This window comes from Scardinius erythrophthalmus, assembly GCF_964197995.2.
Source record: "Scardinius erythrophthalmus genome assembly, chromosome: 10".
Lineage (NCBI taxonomy): Eukaryota > Metazoa > Chordata > Actinopteri > Cypriniformes > Leuciscidae > Scardinius > Scardinius erythrophthalmus.
The window spans coordinates 30,881,926-30,899,777 of NC_138230.1; the positions used below are offsets into that span (position 1 = coordinate 30,881,926).

The following is a 17,852-nucleotide window of genomic DNA, read 5'->3' on the forward strand; positions in this document are numbered from 1 at the left end:
TTATGAATGAGTAATTTGGGTTTATATATTGATGACCTGTGGAGTAGTGTGTAGGAAATAAGGTTGACCTGTGTATTGTGTTGTTCAGGTGAAACAAACATCCCTCAAGGCTTGTTACTTGTTACAAGGTTAGTTCTGTGTATATTATAAACTAGGGATGCACTGATACCACTTTTTCCAGAACAAGTCCAATACCAATACTTTCTTTTTTGGTACTCGCTGATACTGATACTGTATAACCGATACCTGTATTTTCACTGCATTTTTAATTTTTAAATGTATTGGTAGAGAAACCAAAATAATATAAATCAAATTAGTTGGCTTAATTTGTTCATCAAATAAATATTTCCTTCAGCTATTTCATGCTTAATTAAGCCTGCTAAAATGTGTTGTATGAGCTTCTGGTATGTTCACTCTTCATTCTGTTGCTCTATCATATTTTATCTTTCATTTAATAGTACATCACATATTTAGAGCAGCTCCAGAGGGGCTCAGTGCTGAGGATTGGGTCAGTGGTACAAATGTTTAGACACCAGTGAAATATCAATTCTTTATTCCAATTTTCAATTTTCCAATTTTATTTAGTCAAGAGCAGTGAGTAATTTATTTGTCCTTTGTTTGATTAACATTAAAACACAGCAGCAGGTTTATAAGACCCACAGACCCCATTTAAATATACTGTCTGTGTTCACTTGAATTCGTCAGTACAAGCAAGAGACGTGAAAGACAATTCAATTCAGTATTCGCAGCGCTGAGACGCTGTTTTTTTTTTGGGCCCGCGCTTTGAATGTTTGCGTTCATGGAACTTCTTGACTTGCACACTTTTTCATGTAACTCAACATTTGTGCTGTGTAGCGCGAACATGAATAATACCTCAGTTTGTGCTGCTGGTTTTGGAGAGGTTTGTAATTTATGTAAGTGACTTGTGTGTTACATGTACAGACTTGTAATTTTCATCAGGCAGATTATAAAATGGGAGAAAAAAATAGGATGTACCCAGGCTTTATCTAAAAATCTAAATATTATAGAGACCATAACACCAACAACTACATAACATAACATGCTAAAAAACAACAACATTAAGGTAAACTTCCCTGCATCATTTTAGTGAGTTTTGCTTGGGTAAACACCACTTGTTTTTTTTTTTTTTTTCAGAAATTAAAAAGTTTCTTTTAGACAATACTGTTACCTTTGAGATTTATGCAAGGCATTGTTTTTATGTAAATCGAACTGAAAACTGCTTTTCATTTGTACCTTTATTATTGCATTTATTTGTGCTGCTGCTTGTAATTTGTTTATTTGTTCTTATTTTATTACTGACTTTTTTTTTTTGTCTTTTTTGTAAATACAATTCAAAGTTTGAAATCAGGCTTGTGCAATTTGTAAGCTTTTGTGCAACAAAATTGCCCCATTTAAAAAAAAAATGTCACTTAAGGGTGGAATTTCCCAAAACAAAATTCAGTCCCTGAATTAATGTCTGTAAATTCCTGACCAGGGCATCATTATAAATAATGCTACATGATAAATAGAAGGCTTCAAATAGACCCCATGATCGGCATCGGGTGATGCTCTGATCTGCCCCAAAAATTCTGATCGGGGCACCCTTACTTTTTTTTTTTTTTTTTCTGATGGTCAGCAGAGCACTCCACATGTTTACAAGTGTTTAGTAAATCATGGTAGCCAAAGCACAAGACACTAGTCACCATGTTTCTGTTTTTGGGTCACGGGGATTTTCATCATATATTCATTAGACATGATTCAATGTGATTTATAAAAAAAATATATATATATATCCACTCCATCTCATTGAGTTTTCCATTTCCTGCTCCACACTCACTGATGAGAGAAACAACTCCATGTTTGATCCAAAGCTTAATTTGCATCTAGTTAAACCACGGTAATTAAAATAAAATATTTTGAATAATTAAGCCATAAGATGTGGCTATATTAAATGAAAAAATGAACAGTACTTGGCGAAAAGAATATTGCTCTGTTTCCACTCTACACCGCTGATAGTCTTTATCAGATTGCATTGTCTTTGCTCACAGACTTTCTCTGGATGATGGTCAGTCTCTTGTCTTCTAATGTAAAAATGTAATTTAAATCCCCCTCCACCAATCAGAGATGAAGACATGTCATGTGCTGATATATGTCATCCCTTGGCTGTTTCTTAAGCTTGTTAAGAATTGTAGAAGAGGAAGAGGCGACTTCAGAGGAAGTGATGACTTAAAGAACTCGCCTACATCTCTAACACATACTTTTTTTCTGCACAGATGAGATGACGGCAGACTCTTTTGGCAGTTTGAAGTGTCCTTGTGGGCTACTCAGTGCTGAAAGGACAAACGCAGAACCTGACAGCGACAGATATACGAGTCTTTGGATTTAGCTCATCTGTTGTGCTCAGTGGCCTCCTGGTTTTCAAACAGGATGGTGCATTCAACGTCACTTCGTGCCTGTCTGTCTCTTCTGACTGTCCTCAGCTGTCATTCTCATGTCCTCCCCCGTCTCTCTTTTCCCATAGGTAAGTCTTATTTTTAAACTTTTTTTTAAGATTTATGACCTGAATTTAGGGCAACAAGTTGTTTTTCAAATGCCATTAGATATTTGAATAGCTTATGAAACTTGTGAGCTGTTGTTGTTCTCTTTACCTTTGCCCTGCAGTGGTTTTATAGAAAACCAGAAGGTGAATAAAGTTGAATTACATAATACAGTCTAGTGAGATTAGCTTCTGTGCCACTTGAGTTAAACATACTTGAAATATTGTACTGTACTGTTGATATATTCATAGCAACATTGTAAATTGTTATAATTTTATTCTGTAAATATCTTGTAATAGCATGAATATATGAATGTCCCTCAAATCAGTGTTAATTTACTATTATAGTATTTATTAGTATTTTGTAGAGATGCCCCCTAATATTCGACTAATCATTGGATGACTAGAAAGGCTTAGTCGACCAAACATTTTATTAGTCGGTTAGTCGCAGAAAGAAAGAAAAAAAACTTGTGGCGAAGTCACTAAGTCCGTGACAGACTTACTGTACATGGCTGCACACTCTGTTATAAATGTGTGCTATTATAAGGCGCATATCCAAGTGTTTGTGCAAAGTGTGGAAGCTAAAGAATAGTGCACTTACTGCATGACATGGAGGTGCCGGCGCGATCTCTTGCATTTTTGTTCATACAGATAAGAGTAATACGCCATTCCAAACATACTTTTAATTGTGTGCACTCACAATAACAAGAAAACATTGTGCTTTTGTAAAAAAAACAGTCTCGGTTTCTCTGAACTTAAGCGCGTCAAAAAATTAAAACTCAAAACCAAAACTCATATACTTGCCTCACAGACATGAGAAATATATCTATAGAGAGCTTGAAATATCAAGCGACCAATTTAAGCAAAAAACTAATATTCTCAGATTATGTAACATGTATAAAACATGCATATAGGCATTACTGCAGAGTTGACGAGTCAGCATCGTCGACTTAATCTCTGCAGCCGAAAACACAGAAAACATTATCAATAAATTATTCAAATGTTTAGTCTCCTTGCTGTTTTTTCACAACACATTCAAATAATTTCTTCTGTCGGTGCGCTGTGTCAAGCTTTAAGCGTGCGCTTCAGCGCTGATTAGGCTATGTATTATAGGCAATTAAGATTTAAGGCTTATTATTATTATTAAGGCTTATTATTGTGATTTATATGGCTTATTAATACACATGTGTGATTAGTCAACTAAAAATCTTTAGTCAGGGGCAGTTCTTGTATTTTGACACAAATATAAATGACAAAAGCCCATAAAAAGGCCATACTAAAGCTTAAACGAAAATTTATATTATTATTTGGCTTGATTATTTCACTTTTAGTAATTTTAGTACTTCAACTTAAATGTATTGTGTAGAAAATAAAAAAATATTTTACGTTTTTCATGTAATATTTGTTTTATTTCAGCTTAATTTCAAATAAATTTCAATTAGATTCAGTTTTAGTTAATAACAATGCTTCAAAAAAATTTATAAATGGACTTAATACGAATATTTTCAAAACATGAAGCACTAAATGGAGGGGGCTTTTTTTAAATGCAATCAAATTATAATATCTTTTTTATTCAATAAAATACTAAGTTGGGAGCTATCTGAATGCTAGCATTTTTTTCATGTTGAATCATGAAATTGGTGTGACACTGTCAGTGTTGCTAATTATTACCGTTTAATTATATGTGACAAAGTATTTGAAATTAAGCGTGATCTTGTTTAAAATGAAAAGCAAGACCAATGAAATGGCCTAAACAGTTGCCGAATGACTGTTTCACTTGGTTTAGCTGTGCACTGCAGTAACTGGTACAAGTACTTATTGAAAGACTTTGATTGGATGAGATGTTTAGCTGTGATTATCCCAAAGACGTGTAAGAACATGGCTAGAATTTTTACTTTTCACATATATGCGATATACAAGTTCATTGTTTAAGAAATGCTATTATAAAAAATATATATATATAGATATAATATGCATAATATACTGCTGTAGTCATTATGTGACTATCATAACGTCGTCATAATCATCGTCTTATTAATTCCATTAGAGCAAGTAGTTAATTATTATTTGAGTAGATAAAGAATGCTTATACTATCAAGAATATTGAGATTTTGCAGACATGAGTCACTTTTTCTTACTACTTTTGGAGTCTGCACAGATTCTGTTTGACAATCAATTTGTACAGAATGTTTGTCTACTTTAATCATTTGTATGTTAAAATACCAGCAGGGCTTCAAATTTCATTTTACTAACAAGAAAAGATAACAAGCAGGAAGCAAAAGATAGATCATTACAAGAAATATCTTTCCATGTAGATCATGTTTATTGCCCTGCATTATTAGGAAGCTTTGGATGTAAGAGGAATGAAAGATCCTGCCCAGATTCTCTTAAGAAGAAACATCTGTCATTCACCTTAATGGGAGCTTTGATACAAAACTCTTATAATGGCTTCTTGATATGTTTCTGAAACGTCTAGATTAGGTTTCGTTTCTCCTGTGACCTCTCACAAACTTAAAGTTCTTCTCTCAGGTTCCTAAAATCTAGGAACTTGTAGCACACTTTATTGCCATATAAAGCTGTCATTGACATGATACTTTTGAGTAATATTGTTTGCATTTGTTTGCATTGCCGTACATTACTGTTTTGCATTTTAAATTTCAAATTCTTTATTGGATTTTGTGAAATATACAACATTGTCACAGTATCAGCTTAAAGATTAAGGCAAACAAAAACAACAACGACAAAAAACCAAGACATCAAAAAAAGCGTCCTTGCTGAAGTATTAATTTCTTTAAAAAATATTTGTATATTATATGTGTATTAAAAATATAATGCAATAAAATAACATTAAAAAATACTATAAGACGTGATTTTAGGGTTATAAATTTGGGTCACAGACAAGGAAGTTAAAATGATCTACTTTTGAGAAACAAGAAAGTAAGCAGATAAATCCGCTGATGTAATTGAAAGTGGCTTTGTTGTTTTTATTTTTTAATGAATGGAGGCCCTTGTTCTCTGAACAACAGTTATTTGTTAAGAGGAGGCCAGTCCATGAGTTGGCAAAGCAGGGCAGAATCAGGCTGACCTGGCAAATGGCTTTTCTATGAGTCTCACAAATCAGTTAAAAGGAGATTCTCTTTGTTTATCAGAACAATTGAGAGACTGTGCTACAGGTGCTTAGACATGCAGATACATCACTTCACATCATTTTTAAAAAAGCTGTGTAAACACACAGATCATAGCCTATATATTTACTCCAGAAACTTGATCTACGAACTTGGAAAACAGTGATAGATGAGCCTCTAAAACTTCATTTAAAACTTCAACCTCAAAACTTTAGAAAATCCAATGCAACTTTGATGGGACCAAGCGAAGCATGATTATGTATTTCTGCTCCACTAATAGCCTACCTTTTTTATAGACTGTCTACTTTCTATGTATAACCGTTCTATTTAATATTTTCTATGAGAGTCTCACAAATCAGTTAAAAGGAGATTCTCTTTGTTTATCAGAACAATTGAGAGACTGTGCTACAGGTGCTTAGACATGCAGATACATCACTTTTGCTGATTCAGGATCAGTCATCTGACCCTGTAAATGACTAGACATGAGTTTGTGAAGATTACAGGGCTTAATTCAGACTCTGAGTCCCTGTTTCCCAGCAGTACCAATTACAGCCGATGCCAGAATGCTCTGGTCACACCTATGCAGGTGTTTGAGCATGATTTGATGATGACATCTGCAAACTTATAATTGCTGCTGTCATTGTTATTGACAGCTGCAGAAACATGAAAACCAGACTTGATAATATAAGTAATATGGTGCATCAATAAATGTTTTCTGTATTCTTATATTTTAAGAATTTCTTCTATGGTACACTATGTAGCCTAACTTTTCTTTGTTCAAAATTAACAAAATGTAAGTAATGAGTCAATACAGCTTCAATCCTTCTTCCAAAACATGTTTTTATCTTAATCTGATTCACTATGGTAAGCCTATGCCTAAATGTTTATATTTTAGACATATTGGAATGGTTTTCGCTGGCATTTGCGTACATACGTCACCTCTGTGTGTCTAGTCATATCCGTAAATAGAGAAAAGTTGCTCAGGCTACTTTGATACCTGTATGGTCAAAGTCCCTTTAAAGCAAGTTATTTCACTCGGCGGCCATCTTTGAAACACCTCTCGGGCAGCTAATTCAGTCATGCAAGTACAGCTTCTATCATTCATATTTGAAATCACCAATGAAATCTGACAACAACTATCTCATACACTGTTTTTTACTGAAAACCGGAGCTTCTAACGGCAGCTGCAGTGATTTTACTGATGACTTTACTGATTGGCAATTGGCTCTTTTATTTAGAAGATGGGACTTATTCCACCATATTGTGTGTTGTGTGGAGGTCACACCTTTGAGTTTTGGCTTGACCAATATGGGGCTTTTGCACCAGAGGAACCTTTTCATAGTTCCTAGAACTATTGGTGGAAGTACCTGGATTTTTTCACACCGCAGGAACTAGGAACAATTGTAGTTATAGGAACTCCTTTTAGGAACTAATTTAGCTCCTAATTCAGAGAAGGGTCTAAACCCTTCTGAACTACCAGTGACATAAGTGTACGCTGATTGGCCGAACGCACACGAAACACCAGCTCCCGCAGTTTTAAAAAAGCTGTGTAAACACACAGATCATAGCCTATATTTACTCCAGAAACTTGATCTACGAACTTGGAAAACAGAAAACAGCCTCTAAAACTTTTCGCTGAGAAGAAAATCCAATGCAACTTTGATGGGACCAAGCGAAGCATGATTATGTATTTCTGCTCCGCTAATACCTTTTTCATAGACTGTCTACTTTCTATGTATAACCGTTCTATTTAATATTGTAGTAGACAGGACTTTTAGACAGATCGTAAATTAATGAACATGGAGAATGCGAGCACTGTGAGCTCTGGCTCTGGCGTTCCCAGCACCATCAAAATAAAAGTCACAACAACAAGCACGGCTTACGTCACTTCAGAGTTCCTACTGGCGGTGCGAATGCAACCAGGAAAATTTTCCTACGGGAACCATTAGTTCTCGGGGATCCACCCTGGTGGCTAGTTCCTAGAACTAAGTTCCTAGAACTACCTGGTGCGAAAGCCCCTGTTAACTAGTAGTTCTATCATCAGGCATGCATAACACTATACAATATAAAAAGACAATACAAACAGTAATGATACACAAAATGTACTGGGGAAAATGCATGTTCATCCATTAGACAGGTTTGTCAATGAATTAGTGGAGAGAATTCCATTTCTATGGGACTACATGTCTGTTTATTGTAGCCTGTACTGTTCTGTGCAGGCACTATCTCCCAATGGAGTGTTTTTGAAGTGAGGTGACCAAAAGGGGGTAATTCTCAGTGGGGAAACCAGACATCACTGAGTCTGCCTGGGTGAGGGGTTATGAAGATTTCTGGGCCAATCTCATTTCTCTGTCTTACCCCTTCCCCTTCCCCTACCCCTTCGTCTGCGTCTTCCCCTTGCCCTTCGATACCGAGTGAAGTGGGGTAGGGGGAAGAACGTTTCTCTAAGAAATGAGACACCACTCGATTACCGTTTGCGTCATCTTCCCTTTCCGCTAGCTGGCTGCTGGCTGCTACGTCAACAGAGGCGATACGCGTTGACATAAACAAACGAAGATGCCGTCGTCTCGGGTTGTGATATCGATTGCCTGGTCTCCCTTTATCTTTGCACACTTGTGTGCCATCAGTCAATTGTTTCATTGTATTTAACGGCGGCGCCGGCGACACCATAAGCAAAACATTAGCAAACGGCAAACAGCGCATAGCTGCTAGCTAGCGGTTAACTAGTGATTCAAAACAAAAACATTACAATTAAAACCGCTTGAACGTTTTATTAAAGGTATCATAAAACACGAGTGTCATTGAACTGCTGAAAATACATACATTTGTGCGACTCACTTCTGGGAAATTCCTACCCCTCTCTTTCAAGTGTGGTCCTCCGCAGACTTCGTTTCAAGGGCTATGTAGCCCTACGCCTTGGCCCTAGCCCTTAGTCAAAATGAGAATTGGGACACCACTTCCCCTCACATGAACGCGCAAAACCGAGGGGAAGGGGTAAGAGTAAGGGGTAAGACAGTGAAATGAGACGCAGCCTAAGTGATGTTTGATCGGTCCAGTCATTACAGTCTGCTGACAAAAAGAGAATGCAACAGAGCTTGTAATAAAAGGAGGATAAACACTGTCTTGGCTTTTCAGAGATTTGAAATGTTATAAAAGAGCAGAGATGGTGTTTTTATTGCTCAACCAGGTGAATTAGGTATTTTATTGATCAGATAAATTGCCATAGGTAGCACTCTTGACAGAGTTCATTACAAATGTGAAGGGTCATTTCAAATGTAAAGGGTCATTTCAAGTTGTTGTAGCACTCTGCTGGAATTTATTTTTAAGGAAGTACCATGTCTATTAATGGGTATAGCCTCAGTAACGTCTTCAGCTAGTCAGCTTGAGGTCCTTTCCATCTAAACTGATTATATCTCTTAAGCCTAGTATTAAATGTTTTATGAGTAGTAGGATAACCATATTTATCCGCCTACGCCCAGTTAGGCAGAGCCAAAGCACATTGCTCTTCCACAAAATACATGGTTTTGTTTTTTTAACCGCTAGAGTGCCAAATGTTACATAGTGTACTTTTATTTAAAAGTGATTATACTAATTATTTAGTAATTTACTTTTCCACCCGAAATCGGGATGACCAACCTGCGCCCAGACCTGGTTTTCTGGTCTAACTCCTGCCATTGTGTCTTCATTGTGGTACTGACAGTCCCTTGGGAGGAGGGAATCGAGGCAGCTTATGAAAGGAAGAAGCTGCGGTATGCCTAGTTGGCAGCTGAAGCAGAGAAGCAGGGCTGGAAGGTGAAGGTGAATCTAGTGGAGGTGGGCTGCAGGGGTGCATAGCCAGTTCCACCATAAGGCTGCTGAAGGAAGTGGGTATCAGATGCCTGGCCCAGTGGAAAGTACTTGAGGAACTTCCCACTGTCGCCGAAGGAAGTAGTCACTGGCTGTGGCTGAAAGGATAGGAGACAGTGTGGGCCGCCAAATTACCTATATAGTCACCATGCAAAACACACCCAGGTCTTATCAGCTTGTACTGGGCTTGCCTCTGCTGAGGATGTCTTGTGATAAAAGGCTAAAACATCCAGTGAGGTGGCGGTACACAACTACTGATGTATTGGTGCGAAGACCCACCTAAGACGACTCCTTCAACATGGACTGTGGTAGTGCTGAATCTTTCAAGTCCAGTCCTGTGCTGAGCTGAATCATTAGGGATTGAAAAATCTAGTCCTTGTAAACAAAGCAAATTGGAAAGTTGTGGATATTTTAGAGGTAATTTATTTGTTTAATTTATTTTCTATTAAATGTTTTTTTGTTTTGTTTTTCTCACCAAGTCCCCATAGTTTAGTTTTTTGCCAAGTTTTTCATACTCTGTCTATTAAGTTCAGAACCAGATGTTTTGGCTGCTTAGTTTCAATAAATTGTCTTTTTTATGGGAGATTATCAACTTTTTAAGTTCTGGAGGTTGTGAAACACTTTACAATAAGGTAAAATATGGTTTTATTTCAGTTAGCCTAATAGCTGGTTTGATTTGCATTGAGAGATGATCTTATGGAAAGTACTCCATGCCAATCTCTAGGTATGGTGAAGGCTATGTGATGATGTGGGGCTATTTTAATTCCAAAGGCCAAGGGAACTTTATCAGGATGTATAGTATCCTGGATCCATGAAGTAACTGGCCTTTAAAAATAAAAATCTGCCTGCCTCTATGGGAATTTAACATAGGGGTGTCCAGACTTATGCACCCTGTATTTTAAGGAAGAACATTTATTTATTTACGATACATTATTCATTCACAAAGAAAATTGTCGTCCTTAAAGGTTGGATTTTTCCTAATTTTTTTAAATTAAGGCATTAAGTTCAATTTCCAAAAGATGAATTTTTTATTCCTCTTTTTAGTCAACTTTAGTATGGGTGTCTAAACTTCTACATAGCACTGTATATAGCTCTTTTTACAATACAGATTGTTTCAAAGCAGCTTTACAGTGATAACAGGAAATGAATGCAACAAAGATTGTTTTGGCTGTACAGCAGCAGAGGAAAGTCATTGCTCAGTTTTAGTAAGTTCAGCATTGATATATTTCCTTTGTAAAAATCATTAGCTATTAATTTAGACTCTGTTTTCACAACACCGTTTTCATCTGAAAACCAATTACTTTTAGTGCGTTCTGACCATTCATTTACACAACAACGTCATTGTTGTGGCCTGAGAACGCAAACTTTGAAACGGGTTTCAAAGTACAAGTTTTTGAAAACTACTGGAAACGATGACGGCATGCACACGTGTAGTATGTGTTTAGTCTATAGGCGTGCACGTTTAAATGCGTATGTGCACAGTCGCGTAGTCTTTCTTTACAAAGTGACATTGCCAACTACTTGTCTGGCATGCATATACAGTGTTTTAAGTCGTTTTGGCGGATCCATGTGGATGGGGGTCAATTTGATAATATTGTCATCTGTACAGAGGGGAAAAAAACTTTTCAGTTTTTAGTACATTGTTGTCGTGTAAACGCACCTTTAGTTTATCTATACAGCAGCCCTGGAGAAAACAGGGATGTCATTGTCCAGCTCAGTTCAGGTCTCATACAATGTTGTAAAAGCAGGCAGGCAGATCAATAATATTAAGTATAATATTCTGTCAGTGACATGCACAGACCAACGACAACAGACACCAATAGGAGTTACACACGGATTTGACAAAACCAGACGGAGTGTCTGTATTTTAACTTTACCTAATCATGAAGAAGGAAGCATGGGCTGTTAGTCAAGCAAACTTCATTAGCAGTCTGCACCTCGTTTTTGTCACATTCTTTTTAGTTTCTGGGGAAAATGTACTGTTACAAGACATTACTTTTTCACATACTTCTATATAAAACTTATTCAAGGAGGTAGCTTTTGGATCTTTACAAATGAACTGACATGTTTTGGTTTCTCTGGCCTGGACAGAGAGTATGTACCCTGGGGTTGCATAATTTCACAGCCGTGTGCTGACTGTCAGATCCACATTCTTTACAGGCCTCACAGACAAGAGAGCAGCTCATATGAGGAATTATAGGACTTTAGTTTAGTGAAATGGTCATAAGACCAAAATCACCATTAAGTGCTGCTAATAATCCAAGATTATCTTGGAAATTCCTCTTCCTTCCCCCTTTTTGCTAGAACAGCTTTTTCAAAGACGTTATACCTGTTTTATGACTTTGTTTGTTTATCAGCTTATTTGTTTTTGAGCAGATATGCAGACATTTTCTGCATTTCCAGGACTAATTTTGGTAAAACTCTGTCTGAGATCTGTAGATTTAAACATGGTACAAAACAGCTAATTATGTCATTTTATCACATGAACAAAATATTTGACACCCAGGGCCAGGAGGTTTGAATTCTGTGGAAGTCTGCAGATATATCCGTTAAAGATCTGTGAAGATCTGCGAGTGCACGTTGGGCTATTTATTCTTGAGAAAAGCTATGGTTACACAGAAGTTGTCATGTGTCATGTGAATGATATATAGTGGAAAAGGGTGGAGGAGGAGGAAATGTAGTGCTGACGTTCTTCTAGCTCAGCGGGCTGCTGGGAGAAGACAGCTGGTATGCTGCGGCTCAGCTTTAGGATTAGCCTCCCCACAGAGCTGAGTGTTTTCTTCCCAGGCTCATGACAGCTAACAGAGAAGTTGTTCACGTGTTCTCAGCAGAATAACTGCACCTAGGGCAAAAATGTGTTGATTTCAATGTGTTAATGTGACTTAGAAGTTGACAAGCTTTCTTTGTCTTAGAACTTCCTTTATGACATCACTATCCTTGCTGTCGGCGCTTTTCCAAACATTCAGCGAAGGCCCAGATAGCGGTGTGTTTCTGCAAGCATTGGCCAAAGTTTTTCAGATCTGAAATAGTTGCGTAACACCACTTCACTCCTTCTTTATGTAAGGAAGAATGTCAATGAAAGGAGTTTATTGGATCCATATACACAGTTTTGACATATTTTTTCTTAATTTTTGCTCTTAAAGATTGCATACCTTTGTTCAACCAAGAATTAAGTAGTATAAGAATGATTGAAACAGAAGTATGTGCAGTATCAGGTACATACTTTATAACTTTAAGAACTTTCAGGTGAAAGGAGGTAATACATGGATCGCATTTGTTATACTTTGTTGAACTCTATCTATTAAATATAAATTCTCAAGTTACCTTTCAAGAATAAAGTGTTATTTAAAAAAAATATATAGCCTATTTTATGGAAAGTGGAGAGTGTAGTTTTTGAATTTGTGAATTTTTATTTTTTTTTGCATTATTATTATCTTACATTTTGTTGCTTATTAATTTATGTAATGCATTTATATTAATGGATTGGAATAAAAACAATTTCTAAAGTAGTTTGTGTTTTTTCAAGTCAGTGGTTTGATGTTCTCAGTTCAGGTATTGTCATGTTCCAATTTGACCCGAGCAAGTTTCCTGTAAGAGCGAGAACAGAGACACAGTTTCTTGTTTATCTTTATCATTTCATGTGGCTGTTTTTGTAGATGTAGACAAGACCATAGATATGCTCTCAGAATAAGATACGCTTTTGAGACATCATTTTTAGACATGGTACTCGTTGTTTACTAAACCACTTAAAGTTTTCCACTTACTACTTTTCTTGAGAATGACATAACGCATTGCTTTTCTGAGGCCTGTATAGTCTTCACAAACCACTGTGTGTTTATTTTGGCTCGTCATCAACATAACAGTTATCTTGATTTAAATATTAACAAAGTTTCATGTAAACAGTTAAAAATTAAGCCAAATTGAGAGCCAGAGTTGCTGTTTTGAATAAAAACTTGTTAAACAAGAAATATTTTTAATAATTAAGCTGCGCACAGGTGTAAAATTTGCATGAAATCTTATATGGATACTGTACGTCAGGTAAATTAGTATTCACTAACTGTTCTCTGTTTATTTTTGTATCAATCAATAATTCATACAGCCTTCATTTTTGGTCCTCGTTCTCATTGTTTTGTTGATAACGGTGTGTTGTGCTTTATCATCTTTACAGTGTTTGTATGTGTTTAAGAGATCGGTTACATAAAGTCACGCAAGGCTGAATGATAAGTGGATGTCTGCAGACACGTCTTTTCACCAGTCTAGACTGAACCTGTTTGAGCTGAGATGTATCTAGTGTGGGTTTTTTTTGGGGTGAAGTTCACAGTACAGAAACCAGTTATCGGCTGCAATAGCAGCTTTGCTTTGATAAAATGTCAACCACATTCAAATTTACTCTCAAAAATTCACACATACATAAAACTTGAGGCGAACCATCCATCTGGTGAAGAAACCACTGCATCTGTGTAAGTCTAATAAAAGTCAAGAGAAAGCGTGGCAGGTATTCACTTCAGAGTCTGTACTGCATAAAAAAAGCACAGGAAGTTCCTGTTGTCTTCGCGTTACAAAAATCTGCTTCTTGGAAATTACAGCCTTTCCTCTGGGTAGATTGACTTTATGCTTCAGTGCTTCCACAACATGTTGAATTTTAACATGAAATTTAAAGTAAGATACTCTTTTTAGTGTCAGACATGACTGTTCATTACTCAGGTGTTTCAGAAACAGTAGCTGAAACAAAAAAGTAATCAAGATTTCTTTAATTTTGTCTTTCACATCTTGTATGTAGGCAATCACTATTACTGTTGCTGCTCATAGAACAAACTTCTAATCAAATTCTAAAATTTAAACCCCAACATGTATTTGATCCCCACTTGATACATTGTCATGTTATTTGTGATTTATTCAACTAATAATCTCTCCATCAAAAATACCTGCTGTCAAATTCTCACCAAAACATGTCGTGAGAGCTGTTTATTTTCTTTGGCCACAATTAAGCACTTTTAGATTTCCTTAATATTTTTCTGAAGGTTTGGGTGCCCCCTGCTGTCAGTGATTTTATTTTAGTTTTATTCCAGAACAGTTACTGTAATTAGGATAAAATGATTATTATTATTATATATTTTCATCACATGCTCATTAATGGAATATGGAATTAATGTCACAATCTTAAATGTGTAGTGTAATGATCTTCTGGCCATCTTCTGATTGTTCTGGGCAATACAACCCTTTCATTCATCCATCAATTGAAATAAAAATAGTGGTTATTATTTGGAACTCTACTGTAAAACTGTAAACTGTGATTAATTATTTTTCCATTTATGTTTCTGCTTTTTCATTACTGTTTCTCTTTTCTGCTGTGTCACAGGTAGTCCAGGTCGTTCCCTCACTGTCTTCACAAACCCTGATGTTTATAACACCACCACACTGTTGCTTAGCAACGATGAGGGCACTTTATTCGTCGGAGCACGTGATGCCATTCTCTCAATTGATCTCAGTCAGACTGACAGTATGACCATAAAGGAGAAGGTCAGTGTGATTTTGATTTAGTACACGGCGAGCTGAAGAATTGAAGGATCACTATGTCAGCACAACAAATCAGACTTATAGAAACATAAAAAATTAATAATTATATATATATATATATATATATATATATATATATATATATATATATATATATATATATATATATATATATATATATATATATATATATATATATATATATATATATATATATATATATATATATATAAATATATCATAAATGGATCTTCCCTGGAAGCTGATTGGTCAATATACAGCATACCATTTCCCTTATATTTCAAGATAAAGGAACAGCTCCCATAGCCGATGATTATGTTGCATAGCAACCTTTTGTTATGTCAGGGGCTTCAGTGATTTAATTCAAATGTATGTCCTTATAGCTTATCACAAAATAAATATGAGCTTTTTCCCTAACAAGCATGTGATGAATCTGACCTTGTTTTTACACTCACATTTCAGCTGGACTGGTCTCCCTCAGAAAAAGACCTCGATGATTGTTCCATGAAAGGCAAAATGAAGGTATGGGAAACCAATCACTTTAAGTGCTAAATAGTCCAACCTTTTTGTTAAACTGGGCAAATATCGGTCTTCTTAAGCTGGCCTTTAACTTAATTCCCCCATTCACCCTCAGATGGATTGTCATAACTTTGTGAGGGTTTTGCAAGAGCTGAACTCCACCCATATGTACGCCTGTGGAACGTTTGCCTTCAGCCCCCGCTGCATCTACATCGTAAGTCAGACCGCATCCGTCTTTTCACAGTTTATTTTGTCCTCTGTTTACTTCTTGTAAGCATAATGTAAACACAAAACAGATGACCGCTGATATGTCTGAAAGGGGAAAAAAAGCTTTCTAGGGCTAAGAAATGTAAATAATTATGTAATATATATAAAATAATTGTTCCATAATTATTTACGTTTATTAGCCCTAGAAAGCCTTTTTTTCTTTCTGATGTATCAGCGGTCATCTGTTTCGTGTCAATATAATCATACATTCATTATTCATTTATTTTACCATGGTAACTTCACAACCATTTTGAAAGTTCTGTGCGACTGTCACAAGGGCCAAAATGCAACAGTCGTCTGTTTACTGTCTTCAGTTTACTGTCTGAAGAGCCATGATTATGTAGTATCCTTTCATATGAGTCACATCAATGTCTGTGCACTGACCTCTATTGAGTAAAGCGTCAATCTACAGCCTTAGCCTCAGCATCAGTCACATGGCATTAGGATATTGCATAACCCTGCTGTCACTGTGTATGTAAATTACTCCTTGCTTTATAGTTAAAGATTTTATTAATTTACATGTTTGGGGCTTTTATGGTATTATAAACCTTTAAGATGGAACCTTGCGTGACTGTCCTTCACATACCATTGAGCATTCTTCGATCCTGTCATGCAAACACAGTGGTCTCAGTGCTTCTTCCTCACTCTGTGCTTTCATGAGTGTGAGAGGAAGAAGATCTGTGTGTGTGCGTGTATCAGGGGAGATATGCATGGCAAATAGCAAGCCTCCTGAATGAAAGCACCACAGCTTGTGAATTATTAATGTTGTCAATGTCTTTTCATATCAAATTTAAACAGAATCAGCAAGTGTGGTGTACAGATTGTCCTAATCTAATTTCCTCAAGTTTATCAGTGTATTAATACACGTATTCTTTATGTGCTCACCTCCACAGGATTCAAAGACATTCACCATAGCTACAATCCCCAGTGGTAAGCCTGAAGAAGGCAGAGGTCGTTGTCCTTACGACCCGTACCAGAGGAACACTGCCATAACAGTGGGTAAGAATTCCTCCACTGCCATGAGCATAAAGAGCTGGCATAGGTTATCTGGCTTGTTTCACACAGCATGCCTAAGAGATGATTTAAATGTTGAGCAAACATGCTCATTGGATGCATAATCAGGAGAAGCCAATCAGCTTGTGCCGTGTGGTAAACGATGTGATTGCCTGTGCCATCTACAGTTTCATGACTAAACAGACTTTTGTGGTTTTGCAATAGACTTGTATGATAGTCAGCAAACTCGATTATATTATAAACTATCATCTTATTCTCTAACGTTTTGGTCCAATAACTAATATCTCTATTATTGTTTTGTCAGAATTGAGAAAAGGAAATCATCCAGTCTTTGATAGAACTAAAACAACAAGGAAATATAAAGCTGAGTTTCAGCTGCATAACAGTGGTAACTAATGCCTTGTTTCCTGATTATGTCCCCAAGGGGATCATATAAAAGGAGAAAAGTAAAGGACCAAATACTTAGCCCTGTGGCACTCCATACTTGACTTGTTTGGTCTGACACTTTGTGTATTAATTAATAAATTATTAAACATATTTAAAACTCCTGATAATCATTTAATATTTTATGGATGTTGTTAAAGGAAATACTTAAAGGTGCATTGTGTAATATTTAGGAGGATCTGTTGACAGAAACCCAATATTATATTGATAACTATGTTTTCAGTGGTGTATAAAGACATTACATAATGAACCGTTATGTTTTTATTACCTTAGAGTGAGGCATTTCTATCTACATACACTGTGTGTCCCATTAGACGTTAAGTCACCATTTTGCGCTGACATGTTTCTACAGAAGCCCTAAACTACTACAGGGCGTTTCGTCACTATGTTGTTCTCCGTTCAAAGAAGCTAGCTCAAGTCAGCGAATAAAACATTGACACGATGAACAAGTAACAATAATATTCGCAATAACATATTGTTTTACTGAATAATTAATTAAACATAATTTCTTCATTTATCTTTGTAAAGAAACCTCATTGCTTAACTGGCCACTCTCTGCTGTC

At 36.3% G+C, this 17,852-nt stretch overlaps 1 protein-coding gene across 2 annotated transcripts in view; it reads left to right on the plus strand.

Annotated features, from left to right (window-relative positions):
- sema4ab (sema domain, immunoglobulin domain (Ig), transmembrane domain (TM) and short cytoplasmic domain, (semaphorin) 4Ab) overlaps positions 1-17,852 on the plus strand; it is a 37,779-nt gene that overhangs the window by 11,281 nt on the left and 8,646 nt on the right. For both annotated transcript variants that reach the window (XM_081376344.1, XM_081376345.1), the window contains exons 2-6: positions 2,274-2,521; positions 14,867-15,027; positions 15,508-15,567; positions 15,680-15,778; positions 16,725-16,830. In XM_081376344.1, coding sequence (XP_081232470.1) covers positions 2,428-2,521; positions 14,867-15,027; positions 15,508-15,567; positions 15,680-15,778; positions 16,725-16,830 — 520 coding nt within the window. In that variant the 5' untranslated portion in view covers positions 2,274-2,427. The remainder of the gene's footprint in view (positions 1-2,273; positions 2,522-14,866; positions 15,028-15,507; positions 15,568-15,679; positions 15,779-16,724; positions 16,831-17,852) is intronic.